The following is a 19,588-nucleotide window of genomic DNA, read 5'->3' on the forward strand; positions in this document are numbered from 1 at the left end:
ATAATAAATCCGACGAATAGTAATATGTGTGCCTCTTGTCATAGGCACACATAATAATAAATCCGACGAATAGTAATATGTGTGCCTCTTGGCATAGGCACACATAATAATAAATCCGAGGAATAGTAATATGTGTGCCTCTTGTCATAGGCACACATAAAAACATTGTCCCAGATAGATTTTTCGAAATCAAATGTGTGAAAATGATCAAACATGAAGTCCAAACGTGGATGGAAAGGGAATGGGCTCTGAGTTCCCCGTTTTGCTTTTCTGTTGCAGAGAACAATGGTGACAGTGGAGGCTGTGTTTTGTTTGTTTTCTTTCTCCCCCAGCACTGCATCCACTCGTTTTGTTATAACAGCCATGCCTTCAGTGAAAGTGAGTGTTGTAAAACAGGAGGCATGACAGAAGCAGGTCAGGTCTGCTTCCTGGGGAGGTTCCCATGTATCCCTCTGCAGAATATTTTTTCAACTGACTTTACATAATGTGAGGAAGTATGGAGCGTTGCACCTTTTTAACAGGGCATTAGGGAAAAAGTAAGAACAGCAGTTTTGTAAGTCAGCCCTTGACTGGTTATAGTCTGTTCAGACGCTGACACTACTAGGATAGAAAGACCCTCACATAATAATAATAATAATAATAAAAATAATAATAATAATAATGATGATAATAATAATAATTTTTATTTATAAAGCGCCTTTCAAGACCGCCAATGACAATTTAGAATAGGATAAAACACTTAATGGAAAAATGACAAAATGAAGAACAATAAAACAAAAACACAAGATAAAATTAACAAACAGTGGGTTCACAGTGAATATGCAGATTTGCAGACGTATCACTTGTATCTCATCTTTTAAGCTTCATTAAAATCCATTTTTTCCCTCTGACATACAAAGCATTTATTAAAGTAATCTGACTCTTAAAAAAGTCAATCTTAAAATTAGACATACACAGCATGCGCTCAGCTGGATGTTTAGAGACAGAGCCGTATGTTCTGGAAACTCTGACTAGAGAGTCAGTTTGGGAGATGAATCCCTAACCACTTCCACCCGGGTCTGCTGACACCAAAGATCAGAAAAATGAAGATTTCTGGTCATTTCCAGGATGTGGAAAAAGTTGCAGCTGACATTGTAAATGCGATAATTACTAACATTCAGTATCCTGATGCGGAAGATTTTACATTAAGTGAGAAGTGTAGCTCACCCAAACCTGCTTTTAATGTGAACATAATTATCGAAAAGGGTGAAAGACTTTTTTTGCATCATGTGCCCCAATTACAAAACCAGATGAAGCAAAACAACACTTCTCCAGGCTTGCCAAAAAGGAATTTGAAAAACTGAACAGTGAGCTGAAAGATCAGGTGAAGAAAAGCAAAAGGTTTTTCACCTTTCAGAGAGAACAGGCAAACTCCCATGAGAGAGAGAGAGCTGACGCCAGCGAAAGTTTACACTTAAATCCCTCAGGTTCAATCCCAGAAGTTCCCAGAAAATCACCAACCTTAGAAACCACAGTTAAAAGTTCTTCTCCACTCAAATTTAGAACAGTCATGCCAGTTATGAATAAACTGTTTAGTAAATTAACCCACGCAGAACACCTTGATCTGACAAGTAAGAAAATCAAGATGATCTCAAGGGAGCTGACAGATATAGCGTACAACCATGTCCAGTCAACATATCCAACCCCCACAATGCAAATGGGTAAAGATCTCTCAGAATCTGAGGTCTCTAAGACTTCACAGCGCGACAGTAAGGTACCCTCGTCTTCTGAGGTGCTCTATCTGCTCATAGAAGATTCAGTAGAAAGGTTGTTACAAAAAACGCTTTTCTGGTTGGAGAATGAAACTTTGGTGCAAACTATTACAAATGATAACATTTCTGGTGGAAGATGTAGTAAGAGCGCTGACCCCATCGGAGGAAGAAGATATGATTGGGTTAGATGCCAGTGAAACAAGTGACAGACTGTCTACATCACAGTCTAGTCGGGTTACTGATCTCACAAATCAAGCAGTCTTCTCTGTGAGTGCAGTAGAACTGGACCTGGTTTCAAAAACAGGCAATGAGCAGGCATCAGTCTCTCACATCCAACCCACAGAGGGTCAAAGTCAGCCGCCAACCTCTGAAAACCTAGAGGAAGAACTTTCAGAAACGTTAGTGTCACTGGATGCTAAGGAAATTGCCAAAGATTTTAGTCGGTTTCTATTAATGAAAATCTACAGAAAAACCCACATGAATACCAAAAAGCTTGTGGATCTAAAAGAAATGGAAACCGCTATCAACTATCTGACAGAGTTGGTCCATTCTGAAGTAAGATGTCCTAAATCCCTGAAAATTCTTAAAAATAACATGTATAAAATAACAAAGGCCACAGCTAAAGGCGTTATCAAGGAGTTTGGATCTCCGGACCATTTCTTCTCTGTACTGATATCAGAAGATTCCTCATAAAGACGACACTATTCTGAAGTGCCTAACAATTAATCTTGGTGTCTCCAAGAAAGCCAAATATGGTAGGTTTCTTTTCAGCATTGTTAAAAGCTTAAAAGAAGCCATTCAGCTGCCGCTTCAAAGGCAGTAGTGATGACTAAATTGTCATCTAGATTTTTTTTTTAAATCTTAAAGCAGTCTTAAAAATATGTAATATAGCATCACACCACCATAAAATGAACAACTGAAAAATAAAACAAAATAAAAATGAAGACCTAAATTAAAAACAGTTTGTGATTTGTCTTGTGCTTTCAAAATATATTGGCAAATATCAAAAGTGCTGCATATATATGCTCTGGTCATCAGTATCTAATGTAAGCAAACTCTTTTTAGAGAACCGGCTTGGCTCACTAAAAAGATCCGGCTCTTTCGGCTCTTCAGGTTGTTTTGTTGCTTTAATTAATTTATAATTAACAACAATGTAAAATTATGCACAAAAGGAATTACTAATGTAAAAAAAAATGGTTTTATTTATATATGTTTATATATAAATATATACGGTGGCTCCTAGGGACAAAGCATGTACAAACTCCAAAAAGAACGTACACATTCCAAAGCACATACAAACTCCAAAACACATTTCTAGCCTGGTAAAACCTGGTTATTCAAGTGGTAAGAAAATCAGGTGAAGTCATCAGTCCGGAAGAAGTTCAAGCCATCTGCAGGAGACTTATCATCAACATCTTGATTCAAATCGAGGATCAATTTGATGAAATCCCCTTAAACAAGTCGAAAAACCTCCACAAGATGATTTTCAAAGCCCTGTTTGAAAAGTGGAATAGTGCAGAAACAGTTCTGCTAATGATGGAATTAAATCTCTCACTCATCGATAACATAATAGCTGTAACGTTCTGAATCCAGAATGGGAGATCAAATCAGTGTGCCAGCTGGTAATTCAAAACCTAAAAAGAAAGAAAGAAATTTTTGCATTTGTGAATGCTGTAACTGTAACTGTACATGCGAAAGATGCTGTGTCGACTGTGAAGCCTGTCATAACATCGAATTCAGCTTTCCTATCAAGATCCCATGCTGTATAAGCTAATGGAAGCAGAGAAAGAGATACTAAGACCTGAAAACTTCCATGAATGTTCATCAATGCCTGCTGTATCTTACGGTGAAAGAATGACATCCATGCTCCATATAGATTTAGAAAACGTTGTTTGAGGGCAAGTCAAGGCAGTTTTCACTTCACCTCTACTCAGTTATGGTACATTACAAGTCATATATCTTTTATAACTCATATATTAATTATAAATGGTCAACATTTGAATATTTCCCCATCTCTTCTGAACAAAACGGTCTAAGAATGACTGTTCTAGCCGGTTAGGAAATTATAGCCATTTGTTCAAGGGGAATCATCAATATGAGAAATACACTGCAAAAAGCCGGTCTCTCTCTCTGTCTGTAGCTGTGTCCCAAAAAGTAGGCTGCATCCTTAGAACCGTAGCATCACCAGCACCAAGGCAGATGTTGTGCAGGACAGCACATGCTGTTATGACCTGAAACAGATGTTTTGTTTTTTAAACAAAGTGTTTATACATGTACATACACTAAAGTTCCCATTATGTCATTATAATTATTCAAAAAAGAACAGCATTATATTGCAATTACTTACATGTGGTACAAAGGTGTGGTGCACCTCCAGCGCTTGAAGGAAGATGGCCCCGAACCTCGTCTTCGGCCCTTTCTCAATTCTCAAGTACGCGAGTCCGTACTCACGTTCTTGGTGAGTCTGGATTTGCCGAGAATGCACGGGAGTACGGACTTCCCAAGAACACGAGCACGGACTCACGATTTGTACAACTGGAACACCAGCGATTATGTCACAGGTCCGTAGTTTTACTGCCATCCCGTCTTAAATCAACTGTGATTAATAAGTTATGAAGCTTAACTTTAATCTCAGCCAAATTGATTTACTTAGGAACAAATAAAACACTGAAAAAAAACAAACATTAACATTTTGGTTAAGTGATCTAAGTGACTTATATGTCATGTTTAACCTCAGTAGTGAAGTCTTTATTAATAAAAATAATGTGCATGCATGCCTTAATAAAAACAAACAGGTGAGATGTTATTTTAGTGGACACTCAAAAATTACAATAGACAGATGCTGGGGTTTGGAAGAGAACTGAAAAAATATTTAAAATATAATCTGATCATTTTGAAGCAGCCTTCGGAGTCTCCACGTATTAACATGCTGTTATTGTTGCCGGTGAAAAGGTTTCCTCCTGAATTGAAGTATATCTTAGCCAAACCGATTTACTCAGGAACAAATAAAACACTGAAATAAACCAAACATTAACATTTCCAAGTTATCTAAGAGACTTAAATATCATGTTTAACCTGAGTAGCAAAAGACCGCAGGGGGGTTGAAAACGATGTGCCGGGAGTCCGCTGTTCTCACCGGCTCTAGTGATCCTCAACCTCTCGGTCTGCCACGGAGCTGGTGGGTAACAGACGTCTCCGAAAACGTTGGAAATACATGACATCTCGATAAATCAAGCAGATATTTAAAGCTTACACAGCTACATTCTCGCTTGAAAATAACTTAAAAGTTTATTTTGTGACCCAGAAAGAGTAATATTTAAAAGCTTTTCGCCGCGCTTCTCCGCCATTACCGTGTTTCGGTTTTGGACAAAATGCATCCTGGGATATTTAGCTGTACCAAGTCCACACAAGTCACCACCGATGCATGCTCGATAAAACAGGCGGAGCGAGAACACATCTGGGAATTTTTCGCGTTCTCGGCTTGATGCGTACTTTGAATTGGAACAGTACTTGGGCTCAGACTGATGACGTATCACAAGAACGCAAGTACGCATATTAAGACAGGCCCTTCATCATTCCAAAAGCACGCTCTATGAGCATGCCTTGGAATGATAAGAGTTGAAGCGCTGGGCTCCCACACCTCTCCATCTGCGAGGATGAAATGCCTTGGAGGAGGGTAAATGGCCTGCCGGTACAATGGGCTGTTGCGTGGCACCCTGGATTCATGCACTTACCAAGGCCAGCCCACATATGTGTTGATGAAGCGGCCCTGATGGTCACAATCTGCCTGCAGGAGTATGGATGGGAACAATTTCCTGTTCCTGTAGCACTGACCATCAGGGCCGCTGGCAGGCTTGATGCGGACTTGGCAGCCATCAATTGCACCAGCAGCCTTTAAAAAGGCTCTGTGTCTTGCCAGCCCTGCAAACCCATGAGACATGACATCTAAATGGTAAATGGCCTGTATTTGTATTGCGCTTTACTTAGTCCCTAAGGACCCCAAAGCGCTTTACACAACCAGTCATCCACCCATTCACACACAGGTGATGGCAAGCTACATTGTAGCCACAGCCAGCCTGGGGCGAGGCTGCCGGACACTGGCGCCACCAGGCCCTCTGACCACCACCAGTAGGCAACGGGTGAAGTGTCTTGCCCAAGGACACAACGACCGAGACTGTCCAAGCCGGGGCTCGAACCAGCAACCTTCCGATTACAAGGCAAACACCCAACTCTTGAGCCACGATCTAGGTCTCCAGGAGTCCGAGGGAGATGGATGACCTGATGGCGAATAGCGACCACCTCCTCTGTGACCCTGTGGACGATGCGGTGAACAGTGGAACAAGGAATAGCAAACCCTGGAAACAACTCTGTAGGATGCTCCACTTGCCAGCCAGAAAAGAAACACAAGGACCTCAGTTGTGGCACCCCAATAATGTGGCCGATCCTGGTTAAGGAGATTCAGCAGCACTTTCAGATACTCTCTGCTCAGACAAAAATCAGGCCTAGTGTCCTCATTATTACAAAACCTGTCCAGGACTGGGACACTCAGGTTAATCCTGCAGTACTGTGGTCTCGCCTAGTGAAGGAAAATATGGAAAATAACAGAAATTGTTTTATTCTTGTCATTATTATGAATGTTACTGTTGTTCTTTTTTTCTTTTTTTTTAAATTACGTGTCAAAACTTTATTTAGATTATTGTACTTAAGAAAAATGCACATGGTCCATTCGGACTCAATGTCCCCAGTCTCCCTCGGAATGCTGTTGAAGCTCTGCCGGAGGTGTGCGTTGAAGATCTCGCGGACTGGGGCCTCTGCTAGACGTTCCCAGCACACCCTCACTACACGTTTAGGTGCACCGGGTCTGTCCAGCGTCCTCCCCCGTCACCTGATCCAACTCACCACCAGGTGGTGATCAGTTGACAGCTCAGCCCCTCTCTTTACCCGAGTGTCCAGAACATATGGTCGCAGGTCTGGTGATACGATTACAAAATCGATCATCGACCTGCGGCCTAGAGCATCCTGGTGCCACGTGCACTTATGGACACTCTTATGTTCGAACAAGGTGTTCGTTATGGCCAAACTGTGATTTGCACAGAAGTCCAATAACAAAACACCACTCGGGTTCAGATCAGATCGGGAGGTCATGAACAATATCTTAAAAAATTTTCATTGTAAGTGGGCTAAAGCACTTAATTAAAAGTAGTCTAACATAAATGTAAATGCTGTAATTTGATTATTTTAATAAACCATGTGACTTGGATGGATTTGATGCTGCCATGACCACAGTGCACACGTCTGCTGTTGCTCACAGTGGTCCAAGGGACCGCTCAGGGAGTTTATGTGTTCACTCAGACACATTATAAATTAGAGGGAACATTGCCACTCATAGTCTCCCACACCCAAAGACACACAAGGCAACCAGGTAGGAGGAGTCAAAGGTATTGTTCTTCCAGTGACTCAGGTGGTCTGACCCCACACCCAGCTGTTTGGACCTCATTATTGGCTGCCGGTTTCTGTGGCAACAATAAATGCCAACCTCTTCCATGAAAACAATGAGAGTATCATAACAAGACCTGAGATAATCCCTCCTTTATCACACACATACACTGAGGCGTGAAAAGCACATTCCTCTCACTTTTATCGTTAGTATGCAGGTATTGACTTAGCTGAAGGTCAATGATAGTTGTAAATGATATGTAGATAGATATCTACATATCTATATCTATAGTCGTACAATGGAAAAGGAGTTTGACACCCTTGGCTTAAAGGGAAGACAGCCTTAAAGAGCAGTCAAACCAGCTTGTTCCAGACAGAGGATGAACCGAAGGGCTGCACCAAGGCCCACTTTAAAATACATGAGTATTATAAATTTTGAATTACTTACAATTGTAAATCATGCAAAACTGTTTCAGTACAGCCCGGGAATAAAAACATGCAGCTCTTCTGTGACGTTGAAGATGAACACTGAGTAGTGAGTGACTTCCCCATCTATCAGCTGAAGAAGACGCCTACAGAGGGTCAGAGCTCAGCAGCTTACCTCATCTCTAACAAAACTCCTCTGACTCCCTCTTGTGGTCATGAGAGGTCAATACATATGTAAAAAACAAAAACAAAAAAAACAGCACACTGGCTGCAATATTATTAATCAGGCACTACTGAACTTCATCAAATTAAGCATTTATTATTGGATATACATGTTCTCCCATACAAAGTGCAAACTAGACAATTGAAGTCTGACACTTCAGCATAATATTTCATTGTATAGTGAAGATATTAGCGGATAAAAGCTGCATTAATGTTGACAAAATGTTAGCTACCTTTCAAAGACACAGATTGGAATCATAGTTTAAAAAGACCTCAGTTGTTTTCTCTCCAACACAACACAGCTTTGCTGAGAGGAACCAAGACTTCGAGTTTCTTGTGGTTAGCTTGTTGTTTCACTGAGCCGACGGCCAAGAAGGCACTTCAGGTGTGGTTGCCGTTAGTGATTGTTGCCATGATTACGCATCATCACCGCCACAGAGCGCAAGTAATGCCTTACGGTAGTCACCGCTGGTGTCTCCCTGCAACAAACAAAGACAGGCACAATTTAGGAGAAAAGGCAAACAGTATCAAGGTGTCTATGGCAGTAAAAATATTGTGTGTGTACCTTGATCATCGAATGCAGAGAGCAAGCGAACAGCCTCCTGAACTGAGCTCTGATGTCCAACAGGTCCGCCTCACTGCGAGTCACCATCACTCTGATCAGGGTGTTATCGTCAGTGCCTGAACCCTGAGTAGAAAACACAAAATGCAGTGACCAAACACCTCACAAACATCAACGCACAACTGTAAAAGATACATGAATAACTCCATAGTGATAAGCATTAAGCCCTTTTGCCTCCAATATGTCATAAACCCACTTTGACAGGTTAAACCATTACTGGCAAACATGCACCGACTCAGATAGCCTCACTTCAAGCTGCCAAACCTGTCTGTGCTCTTACCTTCATGGCGTAGTACAGGGTTTCAGCAAAGTAGGCAGGAACACTTCTGGCACACTTCACTGTACAAAAAACACACAACAGAAAGGAAATTCATCACTGTGTACTTATGAGTAGTAAGACTGAGTGATGAACTGAACCGATGTCCAAGTATGACGCCATGACCCAGTTTAAAATGTGATACAAAAATGTGGTTTTTGCAAGATCCAAATAGGAAAAAAGCTTTGATGATCTCTCTCTCTCACTCTATCTATATATTATTTTTTCATTTGCTGATGCTTAATTTTTTAGCTTATTGTTGTGTTGTTTTACCAGGATTGAAATAAAGCCTTCCTTTTTGGGGGGGCAAGCGACAAAAGAATAACTTCAGGGAGTCATCTAGAGCACATACCAACGGCAAGGAGGAGGTCCTTCAGGTTTCCAGATGTTTCTCTCTTGATACTCTCCTCAATCTCATATCCAGACAGCTTCATGTAAGCGTCGAATACTGGAATGCAAATAAAGTTTGGAGTGAGTCTGACGTTAGTGCAGCTATACGGCTTATCTCCTGTTTCAGTAAAGCTCAAACCCACAGTGTGTAGGACCAAATAAGAACCTGTGGCACTAAGTAGAGGAAACTTCAAATCAAAGCTGGCTTCAGTTGAATCTTGTCATATATTCATTTAGCCAACACATAACTGACATCACTGGCTGCAGATGTAATTTGTTTCAGAGTGCAAACACTGTCCACACCCTGGACCACTCTGTCTTCACCCACTCATACAAACTCTTGTTTTTACCCCACATTCACAAACCTTTCCTGAGGTGTTCTGCACTCCGGTTACCCAGGATGGTAACAAAAGATTGTTCATCAGTGCCAAACTTCTGCTCTCCTGCCTTGAACAGGGCCTAAAAACAGAAAATGACACACAAGTATGTTATTATTTAAGGCGTGTTTTTTTTAAAATCACAGGGAGAACTGGTAGAGTACAGGAGAAAACTTGAAAAAACTACACATTTTTACTGTAAACTCTGCAGGAGATGATCCTGCTTTTGTAGTCTTACAGGTCCAGAATGCACATTTTTGTGGACTACCAAGCCTTAGATCCTGCTGCACTGATACTGAGTCTTTGTACTAGACCCAGCATGTTGTCATCCGATCCAAATCATTCTGTGCTTCACTTTGAAGAGATTTCTACGTGACAAAATTGATTTGCAACAGAAATCACACCTAAGCTATCTATGATCAGATTTGGCAGTAAAAACTCCAGAGAGGAAAAGAGCTGAGCCTAGTAAAAATTCACAGGGCCTTTCTCTAAGCAAAAACATGACAACATGAAGCCCTGTTCTGAACAACATTTTAAGGGAAGTTTTGCTCATGTTGTCCAGCAGAGGTCGTCAAACCATCTTTACAGACTAACTGAACACCTGACCAAACGAATGTGATGGTCATGCCCTGAGACTAAAAACAAAGAAGCCGCTGATGATGAGGAATCAAATATTTTAAAAAGCCTACCTGAGCGTCACTCTCGATGCTTTCCGCCTGGATCCCCGTCTGCCTGTTTGCCTGAGAAGGGACAGAACATTTTAATTAAGGAGAGGAGAGGAGAGGAGAGGAGGAGAGGAGAGGAGAGGAGATGGGAGGATTACATTTACCTGAAGAAGAATAACCAGAAGTCTCTGGAAGTGACCTGAAGTGTCACCCGTTATATCTTTCTCCAGGTCGTGATCATACTCTGAAGGAAACAAACTGCAATACTCAATGCCCTCACATGACCCCAAAAGGATTTGTGTCTCCTCCAAGAATCAAAACAGGTGTCTTTTACTTCTTAGCACGTTGAATGTGCTTTTTTTTAAGTACACTAAAATTATATTGAAACCATTATCAGTGTGAAAAAACACTGTCTAACTTGTGTGTGTGTCTGTGCAAGTGTTACCCTGTTTGTAGGCAGCGACGATTTGCTTCACCTGCTGAGATGTTCTGGAGGCAAGGATCTCCACCAGCACTTTCTCATCTGTCCCTGCCCCCTACAGGCCAAAGTGGGAAATGTCACAGATGCCGCCTGAGTTTCCAGCAGCTATCGGTGCTAAAATTTCTGTCTGTACATGAAGATCAGGGCGTGAGACTTCTGATCGGTTTATATCTGTCACTGGCCCACGTACCTTGATTGCATTGCGAAGTGATGTCACATCATAAGTAGTGGGTGAAGTCATCAGAGCCACAATCAGCGTCTCAAATTTCCCGCCCAGCTCTCCTTTCAGGTCACCTATCAGGTCCTGACGTGGAGACACAATATGCACTTTAACGAGGCGTGGATCACCATAAACCCAGAGTGTGAATGTGAAGCAGATGTGTGCCCTAAAAGCTTTACTAGGATAACTTTCTAGTATTGTCAAATACCTTGAAGCCTCATTGTACTTAACCCCCCAAAAAATAAAAAAATTGCACAATGTACTTAGATTCAGATTAGTGCTCGAACAGCTAGCCTGGCTCTGCTCAAAGGTTCAGTAAACCTTTTTGTTAACGTCAAGCTAATGTTAAACCAAATGACGCTTGCTGTTTCAGCTTTTACGTCAAGCTGTGCCAACATGACAGCAGCTAGCAGCAGCTTCGTTTATTGCACATTACAGTATTGTTTTGCAATTTTAATGCACTGTCAGCTAACTGTATAACCTTAATGGTGATAGAGGTGTAGATCTGAACCTTTTTTGCAAAACCCCCTCAGTATTAAAATTCGCTGTAACTCTAATCTTCACTAATTCATTGACTGTTTGTTCGATGTTTTTGGCAGCGTGGGTCCAGGTGTAAACACGTCAGATATATCATCATCACCTTTACAGTTAATATGGCAGATTTGTTAAACTAGTTCACGCCCCTAGTTTAGTATTTCTGGTCTATTGCTAGGCAAAACGATGACATCACACTTGCATTTTGAAAATTTTGTCTTGGTCGTGAAGCTAAAATTACATTTTTATAACACGTTGCAGGTGTAAACAATACAAATGGGTCATTTTTAGCCTGTTGGTAGATGGTTGCTAAGCAACGCAATGACATCATAACATCTGCTATAGATAAGAGCCTTAGGCGCAGATGCACCAGGTTTTGTTGCTTCTGATCGTGTAGGAGGAAATCACAGGCAGGCAGAGATGTTGTGTATTGTAGTAAGACCGCTGACTAAAGACCCAGAGCAACATTAGAGGGATAAATAAATATTTACATACACAAAGCTGTGATCTATTAACATGAAGGTATTAGGGATTTAAGACAATCATATTTAAACAATAAAAATATAGGAAAATTGGGTTTTTTTGTAGTTTGTAACTTTTTTTTACTACTGGTGCACTGTGGATGACCGATTTCAGTTCTGTTTAGTATCATCCGCATTTTAGAGCATTCCAAACCTCTGTAATAAAGAATTACAGAGATTTGGAATTATAGATAAGTGCCAAGACTGCAGAATGAGTCTGAGTGAGATTGGAGTGGCTTAATGCGGGGCAGTGTGCCTTTGGCCCACAGCTTTGCTCGGCTGTAACAGTGGGACAGTTAAACTGAAGGTGTGAAAGATGTGCTTGAGCGAGGTAACAGCTGTCCAAGAGGTGTTCGGACCTTGCCATACAGAGTTTTGTAGCTGGCCTTGATCTCCTGCCTCTGGGCGTTGCTGCGAGCCGTGACCAGCTGCAAGATGGCATCCTCGTTGGTCCCTACAGTGACAACAAACACGGTTCATGAGCAAAGCTCTTCATGTCACAGGATATGCTGCATGCAGCACAAATTACATAACAATGGTCCTTCGCTGTCTAGGTGGTTTCATGTTTACATCTGTTCAACCCACATAATTACAGCCTGCAGTCTAGGTCAGCAGATGTGTTTGCTCACAGTGACTCATCTCAAGTTACTCTGCTCACGTGGTTGTGAGTCACTGCTATCTGTGCGATGCTCCACCCAGACAGCAGGGATTTCTACACTGGAAAGAAATTCCCCGAAACAAGCTCTCCCAACTGCATGTATGAATAAACATGATCAACTTACCCAGGCCTTTCATGGCCTTGTGCAGGACCTCTGCGTCCGCACTGGCGTTGAAATTTGTGCTGGGTTTTACGGTTCCTCTGCTGGCCTGCAACATGGAAGATGTGCACAGAGAAAGTTGGTCTTTGCACTTTTGTCCAAAGCCAAAGCATTTTTGACTAAAATTCTTCTTTCCGTTGCACCAGATTACCTCTCCACAGAGACACTCAACTTCTGCACCTTTATATGTGTAAATGCACACAACTTTGGTACACATTGCTAGTACTGCCTTCATTGAGTTTAGTTTAGTTTCAACAAGGTGGTGGAAACACTCTTTAGAGATTTGGATCTATATTCACAGACAGCATCACACGGCTGCTGCACATTTGTCGGTTTCCCATCTATCTTGCTCTACTGGTTTGACATCTCGTGACTGCAGAGCCCATTTGAATACAGTGAACTCATGTTAAGGGAACTGGTTTCAGAAGATTTGAGCTCTGTGACATGGTGTGCTATCCTGCTGAATACGTTCCCCATATCCTCACACCACCACCTCCAATCTGAACTGTTGAGACAAGCCAGGATGGACCATGCTTTCATGTTGTTTAAGCCAAATTCTGACCCTAGCAGTTTCTGAAATACTCAGACCAGCCCATTTAAAACAAACAGCCATGTCACATTCAAATTCAATTTAAATCACCTTTTTTCCACATTCTGATGCTCAATTTGAACTTCAGCAGGTCATCTTGACCTAAGGGATCCTACATGCACTGATATGATTGGCTGATATTTGCTTTAACAAGCAGCTGTAGCTAATAAACTGGTTGGTGAGTGTATAGATGATAAAGTACGAAATCTTCCATGAAAACTACAATAACACATGCAGAGTATTTCTCTGTAGAGTGGTAGCTATGGTAATTACATTACACATATTGTTATTGTCAGTTGTATATATTCTGTTTATATTCAAGGTTATCATTCTCAATGTAGTGCGGTGTATTTAACACCAAGTACTGCTGATATTATATGGGCACATTCTTAACATGTACAGTATCATCAAGGACTTTGGGTCTTTGCAAAAATTCAAATCACTGGATTTGAGCCCACAAATATTCATTTCTCCGTGAGATACAACAGAATAATGTCAGATGTGTATACTTTGTTAGGCACATAGTTTTGTACACCTACTCCTGATTTGTACTGGGATTAATACAAAACTATGTAGATCTGATTCTTCTCAGCCAACAGACTGTATCAATCGTTAGTCTCATGTTTGCAGATATGTAAAACACTGTCCCTCAGAGCTTTTTATTTAATTTTTCTCATAAAAGACATCCCCTCCCCCTGTAATGATGGACTAAATTAACCTAATGACTTACAGCTTGACTTTAACATTGATTTTTAGTAAAACAGACCCTTTCTGTAACAACAATGCACTGATTCCAGACACTCCCTCGCACATAAAAATCAGAGGAAAGTTTAGAGAGGAAAATTACTGGAATGCTTCTGGAATTCTGACCCTCAAAATCAGGAATTTTAAAAAGTCAGAGGTCTAGAACAGAAAAGTCGCTGTTAACAACCAGGATTTTGTCTGTTTCTGCAGGAAGGAATGTCAAAATGACACGCATCCAATCATCCAATCAAGCAAAAACTGACCCAACGTGGCTCCTCGGACAAACAGCTGAACAAGGAGGTATTTAGACCACAACAACATAACACAATGCACGTCCCTCACACTGGAATGTTAGGGGTTGGAGTCTGTAGCGAGTGATGCACTGATTCCCCCGAGCGGGTCCAGGCATGACCTGAGGGCGTTGGGATGTATGTAAACACCACAGGGCATCACAGCTGGCGTCTCTCCTTAAAAGCACATCTTATTACTTACCATCCTTCTTCATTGGCTGCTGTTGCCATGGAGACTGTACACAATCCACCTAGCAATGCTTTTGCAAAAGGATATCCTCCATTATGTACCATTTTATTGTTCTTTTATTGTTACCTGTGCAAATGCTGTCAACAGAGATGAGCTCCGGTGATCACGACTACAGCTCTAACCTCATACCCAATCCAGCATAAAGTTGCAACGTATCATTATTATTCCATCTTTAATTCAAAAGCTCACTAAATGAAACATCATTTCATTTTTTCGTCTTGATGCATGCTCAATCATGCAGGTAAGTAAATCTCCAAAAGTTGATTCTGTTCATCTGGACGTAGCGACACAAACAGAGTAACATAGTGTACGCTGTTAAGTGCCAGGAGGATTGCCAGGATTTATACATCGGGGAAACCAAACAACCTCTGGCGAAGCGGATGGCACAACACAGAAGAGCTACTTCGTCAGGCCAGGACTCTGCAGTCTATTTACACCTACAGGCCAGTAGACACTCTTTCAACGATGAGGATGTACACATCTTGGACAGGGAGGAACGCTGGTTTGAGCGGAGAGTCAAGGAGGCCATTTACGTGAAAAGGGAAAGACCATCTCTGAATCGAGGAGGGGGCCTAAGGGTACATCTTTCGCCATCTTACAATGCTGTGATTGCAGCCATTCCCCAACTCTCTGTAAATGGTACTCATGGCCATTGATCAGTGGGTTTTGGTCAGTGGTTGTTGATCAATGGTCATGGGAATTTGCATAATTAAGCTTAAGGAACTGACCTCCCAGCCCATTGTTCCTTCAGTGGGCTGGTTTCAGTCATTATGCAAATGTACTGTTTATAAGATTGGGGAAACCTGCAGTCAGCTGAGACTGAAGAAGTCACTTGGATGAGTGACGAAACGTTTCTCCCACAAAACGCTACGTCCAGATGAACAGAATCAACTTTTGGAGATCATTTTATTTTCTTGTGCAAACAGGATTATACAGTGGATCTGTTGTGGGATCCACATTATGTGCTGTAGTTAAGTATTTACAGAAGCAGCACTGTGTGCAAGTGTGTGAGTCAATATAAAGTCCATGCTCGTCAGGAAAGCAAACAGGTGTGTTGGGAGAATAGTAGAGGTCTGTTGTTGACAGGGATAATATTACATATATCAGATCTGAATGCACACATAGTAGAAATGCTTCTCTAAGAAAGACCTATTCAAACGTTTTGTTAGCACTTCATAGTAAACACACTCTCAGACTAAACCGTCAGGAAACGAACATCAGCACAGCTGATGACATTAAAAAAAAAAAAACTTTTTTAGTAACTCAACCCTGCTGAAAAGTAAGAAATTCCCCTTTAAGAGGGGGAGGCTGGCTTTAAACTCCGGACCAGATGTGGAAAAACGCAGAGGAGACCCACCCGAATGGAGCAGAGCCCACATGAGTCATACACCAAACTTCCTCAAATGAGATTTCTCTCCAGCCTCACGATCATGCGCACACACCCAAAACACGCATATAAAAACCGATCTAACTTTTACTGTTTCACGATGTTTAAGGTTCAATACAAACTGTAAAAGTGTCAAAGGTTAACCTGCTGTCTCCCGACAACAACAACGCTCACCGAGAACCTTATATAAAGTTTCATAGAGTGGGCGTTGTCCAGGAGTTTGCCGGCTAAAAGCCAGTGAGTCAAACATTTGCATAAATAACGGTTTTATTCCTCGAGACTTCTGCAAAATCTGATTAATCAGCAAGCATTTTATATTCAGTTCTGCGCGTTTATTTGCGCTGACACCTGAGAAATGAGTGGAGTGGAAAGGACTCACCATTTTGACAGTCTTTTAAGTTTGTTTTTCCAACGAAAGGAAAAAAGTGCAGATCTGTTGGAGAGAAACAAATGTTATCAGGCAAGGAGACGAAACAAACTCTTTATTTCCGGTAAACTTTCTACTGTAACTAACTCATCCCTAATCATCTCCGCTAGGGTTTCCTGCTCTACTGTACGGTATATACAGCAGCAGCTATCTAGACTACAAGTCTTTTATCATCAGGTGGAGACGGGGTCCGGCTGTGCCCCTGATGTGCCAAGTTATATAGTATCCCCGACAGAATTTGTTTCCCCGGCGTCGGGAGCACAAGCTGGGGTCTCCAAATCACGGACAAACAGTATCCCACAGTCTCTTTAGTTCACAAACAGTTCTTATAATGAATAACTACTCATGTAATTTTGGAGATGTTAGCTCTTTATTCAGTAAAGTTACAGGAGGATACAAATAGTTATCAGGCAAAAAGTCCTCAGTTTGTTGAAATAATCCCGTCCACGCGAGAACAATAAATATATCATTTTCTGTTGTAACCCTCAAACTGAACGGTAATGTAACGACACTCATTTTTCACTTTTTCACAAAACTAAAACACTACTTCCATGTCTAGTTGGCTGTAATGGAGGCGGAGTAAATTGGATCTGCTCTCCGTTCGCAGCGAATGCTCCGGACGCAGGGGAAACAGATTTTATCCGGGATACCTACCTTGGCACAACCTGGTGGATAAAACGGAACTTTCTATAGGTTTCCTATAAGTGAGAGTGAACACCCGAGAGGAACTTACCGATGAGCCGCAGCTGTGAAATGGAGCTCGGAGGACGGACAGACAGACCAGCAGAGAGCGAAGTGAGGAGGAGAAGAAGACAGTTGAAGCTCACTTGGAAAAACTATGCGCGTGAGTGAGTGAGCCACACCCCAGTGCTCACGGGCACCGGGGGTGCCTTGCCCCTGAGCACTCTGGGAAATGTCGTTTTCTTACGTGGTTGAGCTGCTAACAGGGAAAGGAGGACAAGGGTCTTTCTCTTTATTTCATGCTGCGCGTTATGATTTATAAGAGGAGGTGCGATATTTTGCATCTAACATGCTCCTTCTGGAGTACTTGGAGAAGCAGAGAAAGTTGAAAATACAATATTGACATTACATATTATAAAGTGTCTGTGTAAGCAAACAGATGCTTAGTTGTTGGTTTAGCCTGAAGGCGTGGTTCCCTCCACCTTCTTCTGATTTCATGTCCATTACGTCCTGGTGGAAATTATAAGTGTGAACGTGGCAAGGGGATGTTTCACAAAAATGATCTGCAGCACTACACAGTGTTTACAAGTTACAGCTTCTAGTCCATTTCCGTGATAATGCTTCCGTCACGTGTTTATTTTCATGACTTGATGTCAGAAGATACGTTGGGCGAAATGATTATTTCATCTTCTGCTGAATTTGTAAGTTTGCACATTTGCAAAAAAAACTTTCATTTTTATGGTAGTTTAATTTTAACAGAGAGACAGAACAAAAGGTGCCAGAGATAATTGATCGCTACTGTTTGATGATTCAACCTATATAAACACGGGTGAACTTTAACAGAAGGGCAGGTATTCATGCCCCATCTCCCCCTTTCAGGGGAGACTGACAGAAACATAGCTGTCACCGTGAAAAAAATGTGACCAATAAAGAACGTCACCACTGAAACACATATATGGATTTGATTTGTATCATTAGGATCATGAATGCTGTTCATTTAGTAGCCTTCTGCTTTGGAATGTTGGGAATCTTCATGCCATGTCAATAATTTACCAAGTAAACTGAGAGCGAGTGATCGATTCAAACAAAGAAGCTATACACACACAGACAGAGGTGTGTGTTTGCCTGTTAAAAAAACACGAGTTATGTGGGTTAGATTTATGCAGATTTTGACACCACCGCACACGACTGAAAGCTTTTATTATAAACACAATTTACGAGAAATAAAGAGTTGATTTTTCACATTTAAATGGGTAAATAGAAATACAGAATTTCCAACATCACACTTGTATATGAACTGCATGTGGGACCATGGCTTTTTCTGAGATGTCATGATAGATGCTGCCGGTATGTCCAGGTATTACAGGAATAAAAACTTTCCCCTTCAGCATGACTCTAACAGATTGCCAGTAGTAAATCTCACACACACCGTTCTGCATCGTGAAGGTCAAACATCCCAATTTTTTTAGCATTAACATAGTCGGTACAAAGAATTTTTTAACTGGAGGACGACTTTAAGCATCAGTTTATCAGAAAAGTTCTGAGAGCTTCACCCATTTGCTTGTGACTCTGGCTATTGGGAGCTCTGAAATGCTCCATCCATCCATCAGTTTATCCAATTTAGGGTCATGGGGGCAGCTGGAGCCTATACCAGCTGTGACAGGGAGAAAGGTGGGCTAACACAGACAGACATTCACAGCTAAATTGGGCAATTTAGAATCACAAACTGTGGGAAAACCCACAGAGCACCCAGAGAATGTCCACACGGATACTGGGAGAACATGCAAAGTCCACACAGAAAGGCCCCAGTTAGCTGGAGGAGTCTTCTTTCAGTGAGGCGACAGTTCTAACCAGTGCACCAGCGTGGTTGTCTTCACAACGCAACTCTCAACTTCATCTAAAAATCTTGGGGTTTTTTGTATTTTTCTGGATTCTTTGCACTTCTGCACTCATCCAACTGAGGTCTAGAAGTAATCATACATTTATGAACACTATGAGCAGAATCGCTCCTGGAATGCCAGACATGACATTTAATAAAACTAATCAGACTGACATGCATCCACGTGTGGGTGCAAACATACTACGAATACAACATGCATCAATAAACATACTATTTTGAATTACTATTTAAAGACACCTAATATATTTTAAATATTATACCACAATTCATAAATTGATCACATTAATTAAAAAACAAGGAAAACAATCCAGTTTTGGAAGCAGGTGTACATCACACCGCGTTTGTCACTTTCTGCCTCTGAGGCGTTGTAACTCTCTGAGTAAGAACCAGAGTAACAGAGCCAACAGCATGCTGAGCGAGGCAAAGATACAACAGTACACCACCGTGCTCCATCCCCAACCTGCTCGTAAAGGAGGCACACCATTCATCTCAGCAAGTATGCACCAGGATGGACAGACTGCTGTCTGAAACTGTTACCTCT

At 41.5% G+C, this 19,588-nt stretch overlaps 1 protein-coding gene across 2 annotated transcripts; it reads right to left on the bottom strand.

Moving 5' to 3' along the window:
• Positions 1-7,911: 7,911 nt before the first annotated feature.
• Positions 7,912-17,343, bottom strand: anxa5b (annexin A5b). 2 transcript variants are annotated; one of them, XM_039613814.1, is made up of 13 exons: positions 17,200-17,343; positions 16,419-16,472; positions 12,744-12,828; positions 12,321-12,415; positions 10,877-10,990; positions 10,651-10,741; positions 10,370-10,449; positions 10,230-10,280; positions 9,529-9,622; positions 9,126-9,221; positions 8,738-8,796; positions 8,401-8,523; positions 7,912-8,314 (listed from the first exon to the last, which is right to left on the bottom strand). In XM_039613814.1, the coding sequence occupies exons 2-13, from the start codon at positions 16,419-16,421 to the stop codon at positions 8,252-8,254; spliced, it is 954 nt and encodes a 317-aa protein (XP_039469748.1). In that variant the 5' UTR covers positions 16,422-16,472; positions 17,200-17,343; the 3' UTR covers positions 7,912-8,251. The 2 variants fall into 2 exon arrangements, with proteins under 2 accessions (XP_039469748.1, XP_031612830.1); XM_031756970.2 differs by lacking the exons at positions 16,419-16,472; positions 17,200-17,343 and having other exon boundaries at positions 12,744-12,852.
• Positions 17,344-19,588: the final 2,245 nt, after the last annotated feature.

The sequence above is a fragment of the Oreochromis aureus genome, linkage group 6, assembly GCF_013358895.1.
Source record: "Oreochromis aureus strain Israel breed Guangdong linkage group 6, ZZ_aureus, whole genome shotgun sequence".
NCBI lineage: Eukaryota > Metazoa > Chordata > Actinopteri > Cichliformes > Cichlidae > Oreochromis > Oreochromis aureus.

What these genes read in the sequence shown, in the direction of transcription:
- anxa5b (XM_031756970.2), bottom strand. Translation starts at nt 12,837, where the DNA reads ATGTTGCAGGCCAGCAGAGGAACCGTAAAACCCAGCACAAATTTCAAC. An exon ending in CAAGGCCATGAAAGGCCTGG is followed by an intron (nt 12,416 to 12,743) that starts GTAAGTTGATCA and finishes TTGTCACTGTAG; the next exon opens with GGACCAACGAGGATGCCATC. An exon ending in CTCTGCATTCGATGATCAAG is followed by an intron (nt 8,315 to 8,400) that starts GTACACACACAA and finishes TGTTTGTTGCAG; the next exon opens with GGAGACACCAGCGGTGACTA.